Source organism: Halichoeres trimaculatus, unplaced genomic scaffold (genome assembly GCF_033239565.1).
Source record: "Halichoeres trimaculatus isolate MK-OKI-2021-1 unplaced genomic scaffold, fHalTri1.1 fHalTri1_scaffold_11, whole genome shotgun sequence".
Classification (NCBI taxonomy): Eukaryota; Metazoa; Chordata; class Actinopteri; order Labriformes; family Labridae; genus Halichoeres; species Halichoeres trimaculatus.
The window spans coordinates 15,544,230-15,563,986 of NW_027437189.1; the positions used below are offsets into that span (position 1 = coordinate 15,544,230).

A 19,757-nucleotide genomic window follows, 5' to 3' on the forward strand; every position below is an offset into this window, starting at 1 on the left:
AAAACTGAGTTTTTTTTTTCCCCAGTTTATTTGTGGTGCAGGACAACCCTCCAGCATTGTAGCTTCAAGCTAAAGGTTTGTCAACCGGATGTGACGTTTTATGGGCCGCCGACTGTATTTATAACATTACTTCAGTGTTCGTTTTTTTAATTCTGGGTTATTTTTTTATCAAAGATTCAAGATATTAAATAGTTGCGTCAAATTTACCGAGGCAGTGAATGCTACATTCCAAAATAATGTAGAAAAGAATGAGAAATGTTCGATGGACTTGCGTTACCCCCTTGACTAGCCAGAGGGTGTAGTTGCGCCGTCACGTTTTCGGCGCGCTTTCGACACTCGCTGACCTCACTGAAACGAGAGAACCGGGTGGGTGGAAGGGACGCGGCTGTTCAGCAACCTGGGCTGGTACCCCTGACTACCATCGTGTCTAGTAACCGTTATCGCTGACACTTTCAACGGTGAGCACACGGTGGACTCTAGCTCGCCAGTGACGGGCTCCATCTTTGAAACACAACCAAAGGGTAAGTAGCAAGGTGGCTAATGGTCGCTATCTGTGCTAGCTAATTAGCCTGTCTGATTGATATTAAAGGAGAACAATCCTGGTTGTCGGGCCATTCCACTAAGCCTCTGAGGGTGAAGCTAATTACAAAGCTATATATACAGCGTCAACCATCGTTTATTACTGATTCTGATGGTGGTGGAAGCATTTTGGTGTGAACTGCCTTCTACGTTTGGCTAGTTGTCCGGCCATGTCCTATTCAATGACCGGTGACGGTTTTAGTATGGATTCACCTGCTATACTAACATCACATTACTTTATTTAGGCAGATAAAATGTATTTATGCTACCCAAATGCTCGAAATAAACGTCATAATATTACACTCTCTAATTTAATGGTTACTATTTTATAAAAGAAACAGATGCTGGCAGGATAACGTTAACGCTGCATCACTTGATACCGGATAACTGGTGGATGTTGCTTCCATCTTCGGTCACAGAAGGAGACATGGGGGAAGTGGAGGAAGTCTGCCCCACCCTGTGAACCCGAGTGGTCCAAGTAAAGTTAATCCCTGATATCATTAGAGTACAATTGGGTATTCGACACTATTATTTGATATGCTTCTATAACAGCGGAGCTACCTTTATTAGCAGCCGTCGTAGTAATGTGGATGCTGAAACGCAGAAAGAGTGCTCAGTGATGTGTTGGGCCAGCCTTTCAGCCTTGTTGTAGTGTAATGCGTTGAGTTGGGGAAACAGAAGCAATGACGTTTAAACATGGTTAGCTGGAGGTGAATAGCAGCATTATACTTACTGTGGACCCAACTTTGTTGTTTTTACGGCTGATCGTATTTACAGTACTTCCATTGCCTTGGAAAAAAAGTGTTAATGGGTTTATAAACTGTGCAAAGTGCAGCATCGGGTACGTGACCAGGGCATGGATTTATCAGATTATTAGATCAGTTTATTTATGGGAGCTGGGGGGAAATTTGCACTGGGCAATAGTGCAAAGGAAATCTACAGACTAGTGCAACCTGATGCAATAATTCGATAGGTCAACAACCATTATTAAAAATGGGTAGAGTGGAGCATATAGATATGTAATTAAAAGAGTCATACATATGCACAGAAATGTGAATCATAATTTGTATTAATGACTAAAAGGAAGGAAAAACAAGTGCACACTGTAGTTCCCTGGATTGGTTTGTGAGGGGTCAGGTTAAGCTGGTTGTTTGTTTAACAGTTTAAGGTTAGTAGTTTCTCATACCCTTTCAGGTGTTGTAATGTCTGTCATATCCTCCTGACTACCAGTAGTTCAAATTTGTCCTCTGTGGGGGACATTTCTTAACCTGAATATCTTCCAATTACTTCACACTACTGAATAAACTCCTCATGCCATCTACAGAGGAGATTTGGGGCTTTTCAATGATACCAAATGTTAAAGGGTGGGGCTTTGGTACCTTTCTCTTTTTCATTAAGGAAAATGGCGTCCATCAGTGCATGTGCATTTTTATAGGAAGAGGAAAAGTAAGTGTATAAAACTTTTTAATATGCATTGGCTTGAAATTTTGGTGGCATATTTTATATGGGACTCTTAACAACATATTTAAACATTGTCTGAATATTTTTTACAGTATTTTAGTATTGTAATTAAGTGTTTAAAAATTATCCTCTGTGGTGGACTTTAGTAGGTATTTACTTCATTTTGTTCTGTTTTTTTTCAAATGGCAAGAAAGGGACTCATCCTCAGAAGCAGAGAGAATTTTACTGCAGTTGTTGATAGAAACTCAGATATTGAGTTGTCTGATGAAGACGATCAAGATGCATAGGCAGAGGAAGATGATTCAGAGAGCTCTGAGGATGAAACTCAGGCAGGGCAAGCAGATGTCAGATGACAGAACGGTCCACATCTAAGTTCAGTTGGTGTCAACTGTGGAGCAAAAATCCAAAGTACACCTTCAGTTTGTATAGTAAAAAAGGTCTAAGAAAGACAGAAGGTTTGTCCAGGTGTCGAGGCCCCTTGAGATTGCTGAGTACAACACCAACATGCCATCCATCTTCCAGAAGTGGAGACAAAAACATATTAGGGATGCACGATACTGGAATTTTGCCAATATCCGATACGCTGATATATCGAAACCCCTTTTGGCCGATACCGATACTGATAATCACAAGTTTGTTTGTTTTTTCCACTGTAACGAAAGCTAAGTCTATCCTGTACTGGAGTTTATATGTTACTCTTATTGCGACGGTCTTAAGAAACACATAAAACAAGACAAAAAACATTTGATTCTACCATAAATAAGAAATATATTATTTTTTCAAACTCAAGACATTCAGTATTGAAATACAGAAAAATAATTTCTTTAGATCACATGAACTTTAAATGTACAATGCATTTTTAAACATAACCAAGTTGTATTTGATTATTTTAGAGCTACTGGAACAACCTGGTGACAGACACAGAGCTCTGCAGTGCAAATAAATGAAGTGCTACATATCTGCCGATACCGATAAACATGTTTTTTAGCTTTTATCAGCCGATACCGATATTGTGCCGATAATATTGTGCATCCCTAAAACATATGCAGCAAGATGTTGCAGATCCGGCTGCAAAGGCAAAACGTATTTAATGTTCACAAAGTGCAAAGTTTTCCTTTGTGTTTCCAAGGAAAATGGACAGTTAAACCTGTTCTTATATTCACTTTTTTGCTATTTTCTTTGGCACTAAATGATTGCCATCAAGGTTCAGTTTCACATGTTTGGCGTTCCAATGTCCTCTGTAGTAGACACATGATATCTGAAAAATAAAAACTTTTTTTTTTCCAAAAAAATGTATTTAGTATTCTAATGACCTCACAAAGATTGGTGAATCTTAAAAACTTTGTGATTGGACAATATTTTTTTTCCTGGTAGTCAGGAGGTTATGGTGACAGTTTGTACTCAGGGAATAGACTGTGTGAAGGGTTGCTAATGATTATATCTGCTTGTCTGATAACTGATCCATCTTATGGAAGATGTTTCTCCTAGTCATTTTTCACTGAACCTCACTGTTGAATCAAACAGTCTCAGTTAACATCTTCTCAGAACCAGGTCACAAAATTCACATTTTCACAACAGACTTCAAAGTTCTGATTCAACTTCTCTGGAGTAGAGTAAGGTCATCTTGATACATCCGTTCATGTCCCACCTAAATGAGTCAGTCCTGCTTTTGGGAAAGTAGTGACTTTTGAAAGCAATGAAATTAATTGTTAGGCCACTTGAATGCATCAAAGCTAAATCAACAAGTCTGTACTGGAAATGTGGGGAGGGTAACTAGAGATTTTAACTGAAAAAGAGGCATTAGAATTAGTTGTAAGGGAAAAAAAATCACTTTGAGTCTTTTGTTACTTACCGCCTTTGCTTTCAGAGCTTTTGAGTTAGTGTTTTCTTACTCAGCCAAGCCCCAAGTTCTTTCATTATGCTCTCTTTGCTCAAAAGTTGGAACAATATGAGTTATACAAAACCTCTTTTCCTCCCTTGCTATTGTTCTAAGTACTTTACATAACCTCCTTCTCTGTGCTTTGCCTTTGTAGCCTGGAGTAATGAGACTGGGGGAGCGAAGGAGGCAGGTGTCCCAGTAGAGCATTGGCAGACAAGTGGGAGGCCAGGCAAGGATGCTGGAGGCAGATGCAGACCCAGCGGGTCCGGCAGCAGAGGGAGAAGCGGGGGCAGAGATGGGGAGCGGAGACATCAGGGCTGAGGTGGCGAGGCTGACCCTGGAGCTCCAGGAGGCCACGGAGGAGAAGCTACAGGCGGCCCGCTATGGCTTGGTGGTGCTGGAGGAAAGCGCTGCTCTGAAGATGAAACACAGGCAGCTGGAAGAGGAGCATGAGGCCCTGAAAGGGGAGCTACAGCAGCTCAAAGAGGTAGGAACACCTGAGGCCTTTCAGTCATATTTAGACAACATAAGACTTTTAAAGTTCCCGCAGTAAACACAGTGGGATTCCACCTCAGCACAAGGCTGCTTTCCACGCATCATCATTTCCATTAACTTACTTTCTGCTTTGTAATTCACAGGGTGTCCGCGGGGTCTTAAAAAGTATTATAAGTTGATAAATCAATTTTGGGAAAATTAAGGCCCTTAAAAAGTATTAAAAAGTCTTAATTGTGGTTTTATGAGGTATTAAATTTTAGAGGTATTCAAGCTTTGACTCCAAAAATATCCATGAATATTTATTTTCCTTCTCACGACTGTCCTCATTCGGCCGATAAAGTTATAAAATAAAATAGAGTAGAGTAGAGTAGAATTAATTTATTGATCCCAAACTGGGAAATTGTTGTGATCACAGCAGAAATTGACAGAGTCAGCAGAAAAATACAAAAAATGAAAAGAATAAAATAAAATATATACGTAAAGACTCTAGTAACAATTAGATACAACAATAAAGATTGTGAGAGGAATATAAACCAGCTATAAATTGATGTCACTACTAGTTTCAAAAAGCAAAATTAAATACAACATTAAAGCAAATCACACAATCTCAGGCACATGTCCTAAATTTTGATAATGATGAAATAATTCCTCTTTTTTTCAGCAAGTTGGCCTTGGATAGGTCTTGTTACTTGTTGTAGGGTTGTCCCTAAACCTGCCTTTAGTTTCATTAATTCTTTCAAGCGTTATTCCTTCCTAGCTTACTTAATTTCTGTAAAAATGCAAACTACAACTGCAAAAGAGGGGTTGCCAACAGCAACTCAAAGTCGCGATAAAGTCTTAAAACTTTTTGAAAGTTTTTTTTAAAAAGTCTTAAAAAGGTATTGAAATCAACCTCAGGATTTAGCATATTCCCTGAATTCAGTACACCCGTGCATTCCTTTGTGGTGCTGACAAACTGATAAAACCATGAGAATTAAGATGATCATTTCTGGTGATATAAAGTCATTTTTTGATCATTTTCCCCTGTTGCAGCTTGCATTTTCAGTTTTCACAGAATATTTGCAAGTCCTCTTTTGTTTCTCCTCGCTGTGATAAAAACTAATGATAGTTCTCAGTTTTTGTCTGTGGGAAATACAAGTTGTTGTTTACCTGTAGCAGCAGAATAGGAACAGAACAATCATGCCAGTGTATTTTTCAAGGGTCTTATTTGCATTGTACACATAGACTCTAATTTAAGTACAGTAAACTGTTAAAATCAAAGGCTCTTGGTGCTGCTCCGTTCCTCTTAAAGTGATACTCCAGGATGGAACAAGTTGGGTCCTATCACAAGGTTTAGGGCAGAAATTACCCCTACAGCAGTGATTTTGTGCAGCAGAAGCCCAGGGTGCACGCATCAAACACCCCCTCCTTGCTCCTCTGCCGGTTTCCTCTGCACTCAGACGGGGCCAATTTTTACTTGACCAAAAACACAAATAAATGGACTCCCACCGAAAAAATCTGATATCGGTCTGCATTCACGCTTTATTTAGAGAACTTTCAGCGCGTTACTTTCACACAAAAACACCGCCAAATAAGGCTCTAGTTCTCATCGTGTCTCTTCATCCTGGCAGACTACCTGCGTTTGTTTATATCTGGCACGCCGCGCGCGCGCGAACTGATACACCAAGCGGCGAGCGTCTCGTAGCCAGCTGTGGCTCTGCAGCGGAGGTAGTGCCGTTTTACGACACGATGAGAACTAGAGCCTTATTTAGCGGTGTTTTTGTGTGAAAGTAACGCGCTGAAAATTCTCGAAATAAAGCGTGAATGCAGACCGATATCAGATTTTTTCGGTGGGAGTCCGTTTATTTGTGTTTTTGGTCAAGTAAAAATTGGCCCCGTCCGAATGTATTGGAACCGGCTGACGAGCAGGGAGGGGGTCTTTGGTGCGAGCGCCCTGGGCTTCTGCTGCACAAAATCACTGCTGTAGGGGTAATTTCTGCCCTAAACCTTGTGATAGAACCCAACTTGTTCCATCCCGGAGTATCACTTTAAAAGCTGAGGAGCCGACGTGTGGATGTGGGTTTCTGCTGTTGCCTCTTGATACCAGTGACGTGTGACACGAGTTTGATTGCTCATTCCATTCATTTGTCACTGCCCCAGCTTTGCCCTCTTATAATTTCTCAATGAAGAGGCCTGTGGTTGCATGCTGAGTCAGTTTTGCTCATCTGATGCTGATGCTGATGGCTTTAGAAGGAGAGGACTGTTTTTGTGATGAAGACAACCTCCACAGCCCATTAGTCAGCACATCCTGTGATTTCTACGTGGCACTTTTTCTCTGCAAACTAGTTTTGATGTGTTATTTCAGAGCATCATTGGTTGAACTGAGTTAGCAGCAGATAATCAAAATAAATGGATTATAACAATATGTGAAAGATCAGATTATCATATAATCTGATCTTCACAGATTTATTTAAGCAGCAACAGATGGTCTAGGTGTTAATGTTTCAAGCTGTACACTTTCAGTCATTTTTAGATTCAATGTCCCTTTGAAGGAATCATTCATGGTTGATGTGTGTAATGGGTTAGTATTGTTTCTCTGACAGAAAGCACCAGATGGGTTTTGAACGTGTTTGGGGAAAACTGGTTTATGTAAGAAGAAAATCCCACAATATTCAATCCTATCAAGGGGACAGATTTTTGGTTTGCAATTATTCCACCCACCTGTCTAAACTGAGGACAAAAATCCTGCTTACAAGGAGTTTGGTGCACAGCCAAAAATATTGTGCCAGAGTTACTCTGACATGGCTCCATGCTGATGTTTTATAACTGCATGTCCAGCAAAGCTCTTTATGTCTGAAGGGACATCGTGGTACAGAATGTCAGCTGTTTTTTATAATCTGCACAAACGGCATTTCTTGAATGTTTACCTTCATAGGATTTGGATCATGCTGGGCAGACTCATGTGGCGAATTAGCATCATTATATAAGCACACCGGGATGTTTAGTAGAGCATGTTTAGCTGCATTTTCAGTTCATTTAACACGGCATTTGATCGGTCTTTCAGCAGCAGTCACTGCCCCACACGGTAATGTGTGAAGACATCAAGCTCTGGCCAGCTGTTCAGAAGTGTCTGGTAATGCAGTGAAAAATCTAACGTGAGGAAGATCATTTATGAGACCGGAAAGATTCAGATACAGAGAGAAACAGATTGAAACAGAGCAGAAGCTGCTCTTCCTGTCTGTGGTGTCTTGTTACCAAATCACCATTGATTGTTTCCCAGCCGTGATCTTATAAAAGGAGATCATCTGTTTCCCTGCTTTGTTTCAGCTTTCTACATTTTAGCCTTCATGTGAGTCGATCAGGAAGAATGCAGTCATCTTTAAGCACCGTCACTGTTTTTGTCCTGTCTTCACCATCCCGCTTGTTGTGATATGATTCAACCAGAATCCTCTCCAAACCTGTTTTTGTTTTTGTGAAGGCATTTGCGGATTCTGTGAGCAGCCAAAAGCGTGCAGCTGCAGATGGAGAGTGCCGGGAGGAGAGCCTGCTGCAGGAGACTGCGACGAAGGAGGCTGCCATGGCAACCCGCATTGATGAAGTCCAGTCAGAACTCAAGCAATCGCGCCTCGCTCTCGGCAATGCTCACGCAGAGATCGAGAGACTGGGGGTGTTCTCGACTCAGTTAAAAAAGGTCAGGGCGGATCCCTCAGTGCAATGAGTTTTTTCTTTCTTTGTTTATAAATGTTAGGAACGGATTCATCTTTGAAATGAAATGTAGCTTACAAATCACAGATTTACAACTGTACACCTTAAGATTTCTTTTTTGCACTGATTTGACGTTGAGTGTTGCTCTACAGGAGTGTGAGTGTCTGGAGGCAGAAAAGGGCCACATGAGGGATGAGATAAAGGAATATAAAGTACGTGAGCTGCGCCAGTTGCAGGACAACAGTGAGCTGGAAGAAGAAAACATCTCTCTCCAAAAACAGGTGTCTGTGCTCAAGGAAAACCAGGTCAGTCAACACTAAGACATCAACTGTTGTTAAAAATTAGATCAGTTAAATGCATCCAGATTCATAAAATCAAGAGTATTGGAATTTCTGCAGAAATAGCTAAAACATTTTCATCATAATCATCCCATTCTACTGTTTATGTTTGATAACAAACTACGGGTAAGTGGTTCAAAACATGTTATTCGCTCATTCTTCTTGTGCACTGCAAGATTCCCTTTGCACTTTTCCCGCATGACAACAAAATTGCTCGGCATGTAACAACTAATCTCCCTCACATGTCTGTTGACATAACCTTACCACTGAGATACAAATAGCACAAGGCTGAAGAGACTGGACAGGCCAGTTTCTGGATGATTCATGGTGATGTTTCCAGATTAAGATGTTCCTGTCTTATCCGAGGACATTTTTTCTGCACTGGACAACTTGTTTTCTGTGTCAGTGAATTCCCAGTATGGCTGCCTCGCCTGAGAGCCAAATTTCAGGTCCTATAAACATTCCTTTGGCAGTGCGCTGCAAGAAACACAGCATACAGCTGCGTAATTTATTCCTCTGTACAAATTAGTAGTAACTATATGGATTGAATGTGTCAAGGACAAATTCATGTTACATTCTTAAATCAAGGTTAGAATCTATTTCTGTGTGCCAAAAGTCCTCTGTGAAAGGATGCACACTATCCTCGTGGGTTGCTCTGTTATTATTATGATATGATTTGTGTTCCTAACATAATTATTAGCACAGAGCTGCTCATATAAATCAAAAGTATAATGAGCCAGCTGAGTGGTTCATATTTTTTTAATGAAATCTAATTGTATGTTTCCACCTCCAAGAGACGCTGCTACTGCTTTGACCAACAGGAGTGGAGTGTCTGGATGTGTGACTTAACACTTTTGTGATGAATGTGATGAGAGGAATATTTGCATGTCACAGTGTTCACTGAATGTGTGATTGGCATCCAGTAGCATAAAGTACTGCACTTACAAATGTCTGCGTCTGCACACCCCAGGTGGAATTTGAATCCATAAAGCTGGAGATAACCCAGAAGAATGAGGAGCAGGAGGAGCTGCGAGCTCAGATGGAGGAGGCAGCCCGGCTGAGGGAGATAGCTGAGAGGCAGCTGGATGAGGCCCTGGAAGCCCTGAAGGAGGAGAGGGAGCAGAAGAACAGTCTGCGGCGAGAACTCTCCGCCCTGACCCTGAACCCCTTTGATTCTGTGGGGAACCTGGAACTCCACCTGGAGCAGCTGGACGACAGCCAGGAGGAGGGCCAGGGGGGAGAGGGGGAAGGTGAGGGAGAGGACCAGGACAGTGGCATTAATAATGGTCCTGGGTCTGCTCCCGGTTCTGCTCACCCTCCTCACTTAGGCGGCTCAAAAAGTAACGGCCTCATCCATCGCTACTCCACTCCACGAAGCAGTGACGTGTTTCTGCGCGCTCCGGCCTCTGGGCTGGTATCAGACTTACTGAGTGAGCTGCACTTCTCTGACAGCCAGAAACTAAAGCAGCAACTCCTACAGGTGAGCAAAACATCTCTTCTATTATTGGATGTCATGTGTACAGGGAACACATGGAAAAAATGTCAAAATTTGATTCAATAAGATAATGAAAAAAGCTTTTAACTGTTTCACAACGTTGTGCCTTGAACATAATTTTTCTTAGCTGTATTTTAGCAGCGTCATTTAGGAATGGTAGTCTTACTGATAGCAGGCTTTCCAGCCAGCGCCTGAGTTAAAGACAACTTGTAATCCTTCATGAAACGAGGCTGTCCTCAGTGTCAACACCAGTGACAGCATTGTTGGAGAACTTAATGGTAGTCTGTGTAAGACTTTCAACACTTTGCACATATTAACAGAGAACACGGCGTCTTTTCAAAGTCTGTTGCCATTCAGTGAAGTGAACTGCATTTGTATTTATTCAGCTATTTAAACAGTCCACCCTTCTCTCAAGCTCAGGAGCTTGTCATTCAGGTTGGTTTGTATGTCAGAGCCGTCGTGTGACTACTTCCTGCTTCAGACCACATCCGCTCCATGTCGGTAATGGGAGTGAGCCGTTCTGTTATATTCAAAACCACCTGGCAGCATGTTTCAGTGTCTACCACCTCATACACTCTTACCACATTTATAGAGTGTACTTAAAATCCCTGTGAGGACTTTCTGAGTGATCTTGAAAAATGCCACTTATGCATATTTGCTTGATCACAATCCCAAATTGAAAATGACAGTATCAGCGCCAAAAAAGGTGATTTCTAAATGCTTTCTCAGCTTGCCTGTCCAGGTTGTCCAGTGCCAGATTCATTTATGGCACTTCAAAGTCTCTATGACATCACCAACTTGGCTGACAAAGTTTAGCAGTGAGAAAAGAGGTCTGTGTTTTTCTCTGCTGAAAAGGATTTCTTGGATCAATTTTGTCAGAGAGAAAAAGGACAGAAGAGCAGAAGAAAGCTGAATGGGAGAGTGATAGAGCACAAGCTTAACCACAGGTTAGGCTGTTTGTGATAATGTTCATTCGAACCCACATGAAGCAGTTATACTGAAGTGGTCTGCTGAGGCTCGAGAGGATTTCAATAAAATGAAGAGTGAGGTTATGTTAGCTCTGCTTGGTGAGGTTTGAGTTTGTAGATAAGCACGAGGATTCCCTGATTCCCCTGATGAATATAGCCTGGTAATAAACTATGGTACAAACTGAGTTTATAAAATTTGCTTGTTGTCACTTTTTAAAAAAATAGCTGTACGTAAATATTATCAAATACACACTACAAGTTGTCCTACACAAAGAAATCATCAAGTCATTTGCTTCAAAACAAACACACCTTGGTAAGAGTCATACCTTTATCCTGGAAAAACACTTGTTTTTACTGATCATCCAAACAGAGCCTTTAAAGAAATTAGAAATGTCTTCAACTGCCATCCCTCTTTGTTTCAAGGAAATAAATTATTTATGATGCTCTTAAGTCAGGGGTTTGGTTAGTGAGCTCCTCACACCAGATGTTCAGGGTGCAAAGCTGAAGGGGGTCATCCAAGTAAATAATTCATTGAGTAGAAGAGGCTGGGGGGGAAATGTTTGTCACAAAAAGCTGTCCTTCTCTTTAAAGTGATCAATACTCAAGATGCCATGCTGGCCCAGAACTGACATGGATTCTTTATGTTTTTGTGTTCCCAGGCGGAAAGAGAGAAGTCCAGTCTGGCAAGCAAGGTGGAGGAGCTGCAGATGCAGCTTGTGATGTCCAGACAGGCACTCAGCCAGCAGGAGGACAAGGTCGGCTCTCTTACCCAGCAGCTCGAAGCTGTGCAGAGCAGCCAGCACCACAACCAGGATACTGACGACAGGGGAGATGAAGAGTCAGAGAATGGAGATGATGCAGTTTTTGACTACGAGGTCGACACGAAGAGTAAGGAGGTACTGGAGGCTCGCATGCGCACAGCCAGCGAGGAGCTCCTGAAGCTGAGGGATGAACTGTCTCAAGCGGGAACTCGCTACAACACCCTGGAACAGAGATACAAGCAGGAGAAGGATCGCTGGAGAGGAGAGGCCCAGGAGCTCGCCGACAAGATCCGTCAATGCATCAAGTCCAGCAAGCAGGACCAGGAGCGCATCGGAGAGCTGGAGAAGGAGATTGGGGCCACGCGGAAAGTGGCGATCGATTCGGAAGGCCATTTGAGCGTTGCTCAAGAGGAGCTGCTAGCCTTCTCCGAGGAGCTGTCCAACCTCTATCACCACATCTGTGTGTGCAACAACCTGACGCCCAAACGAGTCACCTTGGACTATTACCGTGATGGTGCCAGGGCGAGCGGTGGCGGAGGCAGTGCACGAAGATCTCACTACGTTTACCCCCAGCACAGCGCTCAGAAGAAGCCAAAAGCTAATGAGATGTTCATCTCCAAAGCTGCAGCGCTGCAGTTAATGGGAGAGGTGGACAGTGCAGGGACCAGCACGGAGTCTCCCAGTTGTCCTGGATCTCCTACTTTGGACTTCAGGGACCCCTCCAACGTCCGCAATTTGGTAGCAGTCATCCGCTGTCAGATCAAACACCTCCGGGTAAGGCAGCTCGCAATCACAAACAGTATGTCAGACATTCACAAGACTCCTCTTTTCTACTGTAGCTTGAAATTGTTGCTCTGAGAATTAAGCCATTGAAAATTCAGATTTTATCTTTGCTCCGTCCCTGACAGCCCAGCCTGTGATTTTAGTTCCAGTATTTCCTCTTTCACACAATTTCCACCACAGTGTAGAACTAATGCTCAGCTCAGACTCATTAATGGACTTGAAAAGCTCCTGTGTCTGTTCAAATCCAACACCTGAGTGGACCTTGCGGACACGTGTGCATTTGTGTGTGTATGTGTGTGTGTGACGGTTTGAATGGATTGGATTACCAGGGGTTAAAGTTGGGCTTTCACTACAGACAATCCTTTCAGAAATGAGCTGTGTGTGGAGCTCTTTGAACTGTTGCTTTCACTTGAAGAGACTCAGTTTGTAAACACATTTTTTTTTTATGATGAAATGTTTAAAAAAAAATTCTAAAATAAAGATGGTTTGCTAGTTTGTTACTTGGGATTGATAATTACACAAAAAGAAACCAGTCATCACAAACTCATCTTTGTGTTTTCTCAGGTGGCAGTCGATCTCTGTCGTCAGAGGGGCGCGATACCGTACTCTGGTTTGAGCAGCAGTGGAGAGGCTGAGCGGGACGCTGAAAGCCTCTTGGAAGAGGTTCTCAAACTCAAGTCTCTTCTCAGCACCAAGAGAGAACAGATTGCCACTCTCAGGACGGTGCTCAAGGCTAACAAACAGGTATTTTGCTGCTGAATCTATGTAGCTAGCAACTCTTCGGTGTTTACTGTGTGTTCAAACAGCTTTGGTCTGATTAGAGGTTAGTATTCCAGTGTCGGCTGTGATGAATCATCCTGACTACTGCGTGCACTCAAACATTCAATCACTCCCTATCCAAGGTTGTCTTTGTGGACTTCTTTTTTTGCTGCTTATTATTTAAAAGTCGCTTCATCATCCGTGCCTGATGCAGCTGACCTACTGCACGTCATCCGCGTCTCGTCTAGACAATCCCTCGGGCTCACATGCTCCTCAACCTTCAGTACAGTATGTTGTTGTCGCTCCTCAGAGGCTGAACTCTCCTTCCCCTCTTCTGTCCTGTGCTCTGAGCACTGCGTGACCTGCTTCTGTCATTCTCTTACCTCTCACTCTCTATTACACACACATACAAAGACACTTAAGTTAATCCATTTGGCGCGGCTGTGCTCACCTTCAGTGATTTCACTCCTGGAGGCTAATTTCCAGGAGTACATCGGTCATTTCCACTTGTATAACAGATGTAATCAGAACATGTGTTACTAATGAATTGATGAGTGCGTTAGAGTTACCCACGTCAACAGGGCGACAGACCTTCAGCTTTCACAGTCACAGTCCTGTTTTCATTCCGTGGAGGTTATCAAAGCAGTCATTCTGTCACGCCTGTCAAAGACAAACACAGAATAGGTGTACTGAGACTTTCTGAGTGTAACTAAAACTTTTGAGATCAACCTTATTTATTTATAGGTGAATATGAGTAGTGATATAACTCTGTATAAGTCTTCACCTGTGATATGAATTTTATGTGTCCATTCAGATGGAGGAATAATGGATCTAATGTATTCTTCAGACTGCAGAGTTGGCCCTGTCCAATCTGAAAACTAAGTACGAGACGGAGAAGAGCATGGTGTCTGAGACCATGATGAAACTGCGGAATGAGCTCAAAGCTTTGAAGGAGGATGCTGCCACGTTTTCATCACTGCGAGTCATGTTTGCCAGTCGGTAAGATTTGTAAACATTTTAGATTTTATTTTAAAAAAGTGCATTTTTCTCTTTTTCCTTGAGATTTGGTAGATTTTGAACACAAAAATGTTAATTACCTCTGATTACTTGGACTTTGCCCCTTTGCTAGTGCTCCCCATGCTTAGTAATAGCGCTCTTGTTGTGGCACAGCTCTTTCCTGCCAGTCTGGTAATGAGCTTATCATGTGTATTACGCCTTTGGACAATCCACGGGTTCACGTGAAGATTATGAACCACATGCTCTGCCCTGTGCCGACCGGGGAGGAGGGAAGGACAGATTTGTCTCATCAAGTCAGGTCACCTTAAGAACGGAGAGGTTGGATGGAGTTTGGCGGGACTTTAGACAGGATGGGGAGATGGAATCAATCAAGGGTTAAACTTACACCTCGAGCACTAATCACTAACTTCTCAGAATCAGCTGGCATGAATGGCTCTTTGGAGCAGTGTTTTGTATTGGGGTGGTTCTCTCTTTTTCTCTCAGTGTATTATGAATGTCACAGAAGCTTACTTTAGACTTTAGATGTATTACCAGTCTAGGCTGTCTCCAGACAGTTATGAGCCGGTATTTAATAACCCTTAAGAAGGATTGGAGAACAGACTGTGGCCAAGGACTCCCACAGGCTGTTGCAACACGCTAAAGATTACAGCTTAAATGATCCTGTTGTTTTTGATTTAGCTTACTGGCGCCATCATGTGGACAATTACAGGAACTGCACTCATATAAGATCCGTTTTGACTAGACTTTTTCTTAACTTTGGATTAGTTTGATCACCTTTATATTTATACTTACGCACCAGCTTTAGAAAACTAAGGTAGGTAAAGCAGTAAAATGATCTTTTTTGTCACTACTTGTCTTTAAAGTCTTGCTAAAACTTGACTGAGCATGCGTGTGTTGTGTTTTCCCTCACTTTAACTTGTTCTTGCGTGCTTGTGCATGTTTTTTCCACTGTGTGTGCATCCCTCAGGTGTGACCAGTATGTCACCCAGCTGGATGAGATGCAGAGGCAGTTGGCAGCAGCTGAGGATGAGAAGAAGACTCTGAATTCTCTCCTGCGAATGGCCATCCAGCAGAAACTGGCTCTCACTCAGCGTTTGGAAGACCTGGAGGCTCCCATGTCTCCCCACAGCCTGAACAGCAGCCCTCGCCGCTCCCGGGCCAAAGAGCTGGCCGCCAAGTCTGGCCGGGCCCCACGCAGCCCTAGGAGCAGTCCCGCACGCCCCCCACAGAGGAGCAGCCCACGAGCCAGCCCGGTTCTTGGCAGCAGCGTACCGGCCATGGCTACACATCACCTGAGGAGTCTGACCAGAAGCCTCCACACGAGCCCTGTAAGAACCCCTCTCTCTCTTTGCCCTGATGACCCTGTCCAGACAAGCAGGCGCTCTGGCAGGGGCAGAGGTCTCCCCCGAGATGCCACCTTCATTAGAAGTCATAGTGTCAGTGATGTTTTTAACGCAGATTCAAGTCCTGGTTACTTCTCCACGCGTAACAGCTCAACCAGCTCTGTGAACAGCGAGTTAACAGTCAAAACAGATTCTCAAGCCAGCGGCTCAAGCAAAAGTGCGTCTGGTCGGAGAGCTTCAGTCCCTGCCCGTCAGGATACCTTCATTACAACTCGAGTCGTCCCTGCCTCTTCCACCAAGCTCAAGTCTTCTCTTTTTTCCTCTTCTAGGGAAAATCTAACCTCTTCTAAAACTCTGTATGTGCGTCCTAACACATCTACAGCATGGGGTGAAACTAAAAAGCCTGATCCAAAACCAAACCCAGACAGTTCTGTTAGAAGAAAACAGTCAGGTTACGGTTCTAATACAGCTCAGGGAGCAGCTGCAGGTCGTCTTCAGTCACTCCAGTCTGAGACAGGGTCCCCCCAGTTGAATGGGAAAGCTCCAGGGCCTCCACCAACAGCTTCACCCTATGCCAACAATCTGCCTGGGAAGACCAGGATGTCGGGGATTTGTAGAGAGTCCCGGCGTAGATTTGCTGCTTCCACAAGTAGAGCCAGTGAGGAATCACACACTAATGTGGGGAAGAGCTCTGGTAATAAACCTCAAGGCACACCTGCGAGGCCCCGGAGTGCACACTCAAAATCATCTCGCAGACGATGAGAGATCTATGCCCTTTCCTGAATTTACATTAAAAGGGCGTGATAAAATAATAGATCCTTTATTAATTCTTTGTTATTCTGTGGACAAGGACTGCACTAAAAGACAAAGATTTGAAGAATTAGTTGATGAGACCCAAGGTTTTAATCTGAATCTCTGCACTTTGATTTTTCTAGATTTGCCCCTCACATCAAGCAATGAACAAGTGTTAGCATGACAGCAAATTTACAAAACATGAGTGAAAATGGTCCTGCACCTTTTTTCAAAGGTGTTTACCCAGTGACAAATCATTAAAAGTTGCCTTCTTTCTTTTTAAGAAACAAAAATCCAGTCATTAAAGCTGATAAATTACAAATGAGCAGCTACATGTGATGGACCATTCAGTTCATTGGTTGGTACAGTAGAGTTGAAGGGCCTGTGAGCTGAGCTGCTGCTTTCTTTTGTACTTAATGCTTAGCTTGTCTTCAGGTTAGGATTCCCTCAGTGTTCCCCTCAACCAAGAATTTATCTCAAGAGGGGGACACTTACTCTTGTTTTCAAACTAATCCCGTAAATTCATCAACCACAAAACTTCCCATCTTTCTAAAGCACTTCATTGAGTCTGAGGGGCCTGTGAGCTGAGCTGCTAACTTTGAGTGGACTTGTTCTGAGATGAAAGCCTTGCTTTCAGAGTCAGAAGGGTCTCAAATTTAAAATTTGAATTGTGCAATCTTTAATATTTGTAATAATCATGTTTATTGTACAGAGGCAGTTCAGATCAGTTGCTTGTTTTGTTTACTCTTGTACATCTCATCCTGCATAGCTGTTTATGGAGCGCTTTATTTACCGATCCATTACATGTTGTATTGATCTGTTTTCTCCTCCCCACCCATTTGCCTTAATTTCTTTAAGTTGGACTAAATCTGTTTTCTGTTTTGTCTCTGTCTCACCCTGTCTCTGTAGCGCTGAAACGCTCCTTCCATTACTCCAAACCCCCTCGTCTCCATAAGGACCTGTCTCCATGTTGACTCCCTGGCTCCCTCCTTTTTCCTGACTCAAGACATCCTGTCCATGATGCAACATTCCCCACTCTAACCACCAGATCTATGGATTTTTTTAAAAAGTTTAAAAAAAGACAAAAAAAAAATCTCTTTTTCATCCCATCCTCCCTCTCGGTTTCTCTGGAGGGGAGAAACCTGCATGCAGCCTGGAGGAGGATGAAGAGACCACTGTGCTGCTCATTGCTCTGTGAAGTCATTGACTGTGTCTTGTCCCGAGTGGATCCAACTCCCATCTGATCTTGTTCAAGGCTGTGTATTGTTGTGAATCATCGACAGTATTTATTCTGTAAACTCTTCATGTACAGTATTTGCAGCCCTCAGACTCTGAGTCAAGCTTATGATTTGTTCCGAGGCTGTCAGTCTTCTATCTTGCCTTCTCCCTGGCACCCTGGTCTGGCCTGTCTGGCATCATCTAGTGTCAGTCAGCCATGAGATCATCTGCTCTAGCTCTCCCAGGTACTTCTTCTTTTTACAGAACAATACAGCCTTAGTGACAGTTTTCTTATCCAAGTAGAGAGCTTGCTATGTCTTGAGATTCCTCCTTTTTGCAGTTTCTTTCCCCTTTTTTACCCCGGCACTTTTGCCTGTCAGCCACACCCTTTAAGAGAAGGTCAGTAAACATGCCGTTTAATTAACGGCAAAGAATCAGCCATAAATTCACCACCTCAGGTCAAACACAGATTCAACATGATTTGGGAGATCTTAAGTGTGCGTTTTACTTTGGAAACTATGCAGTCCACATTGGGACAGTGCCTGTAAACTTCCTGCTGTTGTTTCGGATTGGGATGGGTTTTGAAATTAATGCCACTTGCCGTTTTCAGTGGCTGTTTGCAGCTATACCAAGCCTCTGACATAGTGAGGAGGTTTTGTAATCTGGGGTTGCTTACTGTTCTTTGTTTAAGCATCCCATTTTCTAAAATAAGTTTTAACAAACACTGACATCAAGTAAGAATATTAATGGCTTGATTTGCCTGAAACTGACATCTACATAAAAAAATGTCAGGCCATGCTCATTTTTCTTGATCTAACTTTCCTTAACACACTGCTTATTAGTGGAGCTAAGCAGCAATCATTTCATCACTCATGTCACCATCTTCTTCTTCTTCTTTTTTTTTTTTTGCAACCAAAGTTCCAGTGTCGTAATGGACGAGTGTTACCCACAGCAAGCTAATTTTCTCTCCTTGTGGCTTCCAGTGTTTGTAGTAAAGAATGCTAATAGTGTTAACAGGCTGCTGCTTGTAGGAACAAATTTTGAAAATGAACCTATTATTTCAAGAGCATTTCACAGTGCTTTGACTTTCATAGCACGTTGTGACTTAAAAAGAAAAAATGAATAATTTTAAACAAAACAAAATGTCATCAAAGTTAACTCAAACATGACATTGCTTAGCTAGTCAAAGGTCTAAATCACAAAGAAAAGAGATTAAGTGTAAAAGTCCATGTATCTGTGGATGCAACATGGTTTGCTTATAGATTAGTTTGATGCCTGTGCTGGGTATGAAACACAACAGAGCATGTGTTAGCATTGGAGCTGTAACACCTCTCATTATTCCAGTTTAAATTCAAATAATTTTACAGCATGAGAACTACTCTGTTTGGAAATAAAGGATTAAACTTTTTTTAAAAACTCAATTGTGGTTCAAAAGAAGAAGCCACATCCTGCTGATTGATTTTTTATCTTTATTTTTTAGTGCCTTGGTTTTGACCTTGTTTGTTGTTTTTCAGCTACATCACATTTTCTAAATAGAGGCATTCAACACTGTAGTTGTGGTGTAGTTGAAGGTTTGTTTGAGGAAACTCTTTATGCAGCAGTAGCACTGGATTAAGTGATATCTCATTTTGGTAAAACTTTTACACTTTTTAGCCAGCACAGACTAATACCAACTAATAAATCTTTACCAGTGTCCCCTGAAAATAAAAACCACTTCTGGAGAACTGTTACTGTGAGAAAGTTACTCAATTATGAATGCAGGTAGTTGAAAACATCCAAAATAGTATGGTTTTTTTGGACTACTGCACTGGAGTGTTCATTTGTGACTGATCATGAATTTATGCTAGAAAGTGTAAATGCTTTAACAATGTGTTATATTACCATGAAGGATGTAAATGGATTTTTAATCTATTTAATTCACTCTGTGCAGATGTGTGTGTGTGTGTGTGTGTGTGTTTAATTTAATTACCACTGTTGTATAATATTTTAACTTCTATTTATGTGGTCTGCATTCTGTGAAAAATGTTCTTGACATGCACACACTCCGCATTGCATATGTGATGGTCCTCAACTTTTTATGTGTATGCAAAGTTCCTTTCATTGACCCGTGAACCACTTTTGTCATGAAGAATAAAAACAAGCCAACACTGCGTGTGATCTTTTTTGAAGCAGTGAGTGTCAGTAT

At 42.3% G+C, this 19,757-nt stretch overlaps 1 protein-coding gene across 1 annotated transcript; it reads left to right on the forward strand.

The window, feature by feature from the left end:
- The first annotated feature begins 328 nt into the window (after positions 1–328).
- LOC141799165 (protein bicaudal D homolog 2) lies at positions 329–19,712 on the forward strand. The gene is made up of 10 exons (XM_074681299.1): positions 329–521; positions 4,074–4,406; positions 7,872–8,084; positions 8,251–8,403; positions 9,407–9,916; positions 11,559–12,434; positions 13,008–13,187; positions 14,050–14,201; positions 15,187–15,547; positions 17,264–19,712. The coding sequence occupies exons 2-10, from the start codon at positions 4,155–4,157 to the stop codon at positions 17,267–17,269; spliced, it is 2,703 nt and encodes a 900-aa protein (XP_074537400.1). The 5' UTR covers positions 329–521; positions 4,074–4,154; the 3' UTR covers positions 17,270–19,712.
- Positions 19,713–19,757: the final 45 nt, after the last annotated feature.

What these genes read in the sequence shown, in the direction of transcription:
- LOC141799165 (XM_074681299.1), top strand. Translation starts at nt 4,155, where the DNA reads ATGCTGGAGGCAGATGCAGACCCAGCGGGTCCGGCAGCAGAGGGAGAA. An exon ending in AGCTACAGCAGCTCAAAGAG is followed by an intron (nt 4,407 to 7,871) that starts GTAGGAACACCT and finishes GTTTTTGTGAAG; the next exon opens with GCATTTGCGGATTCTGTGAG. An exon ending in CTGTGCTCAAGGAAAACCAG is followed by an intron (nt 8,404 to 9,406) that starts GTCAGTCAACAC and finishes TGCACACCCCAG; the next exon opens with GTGGAATTTGAATCCATAAA.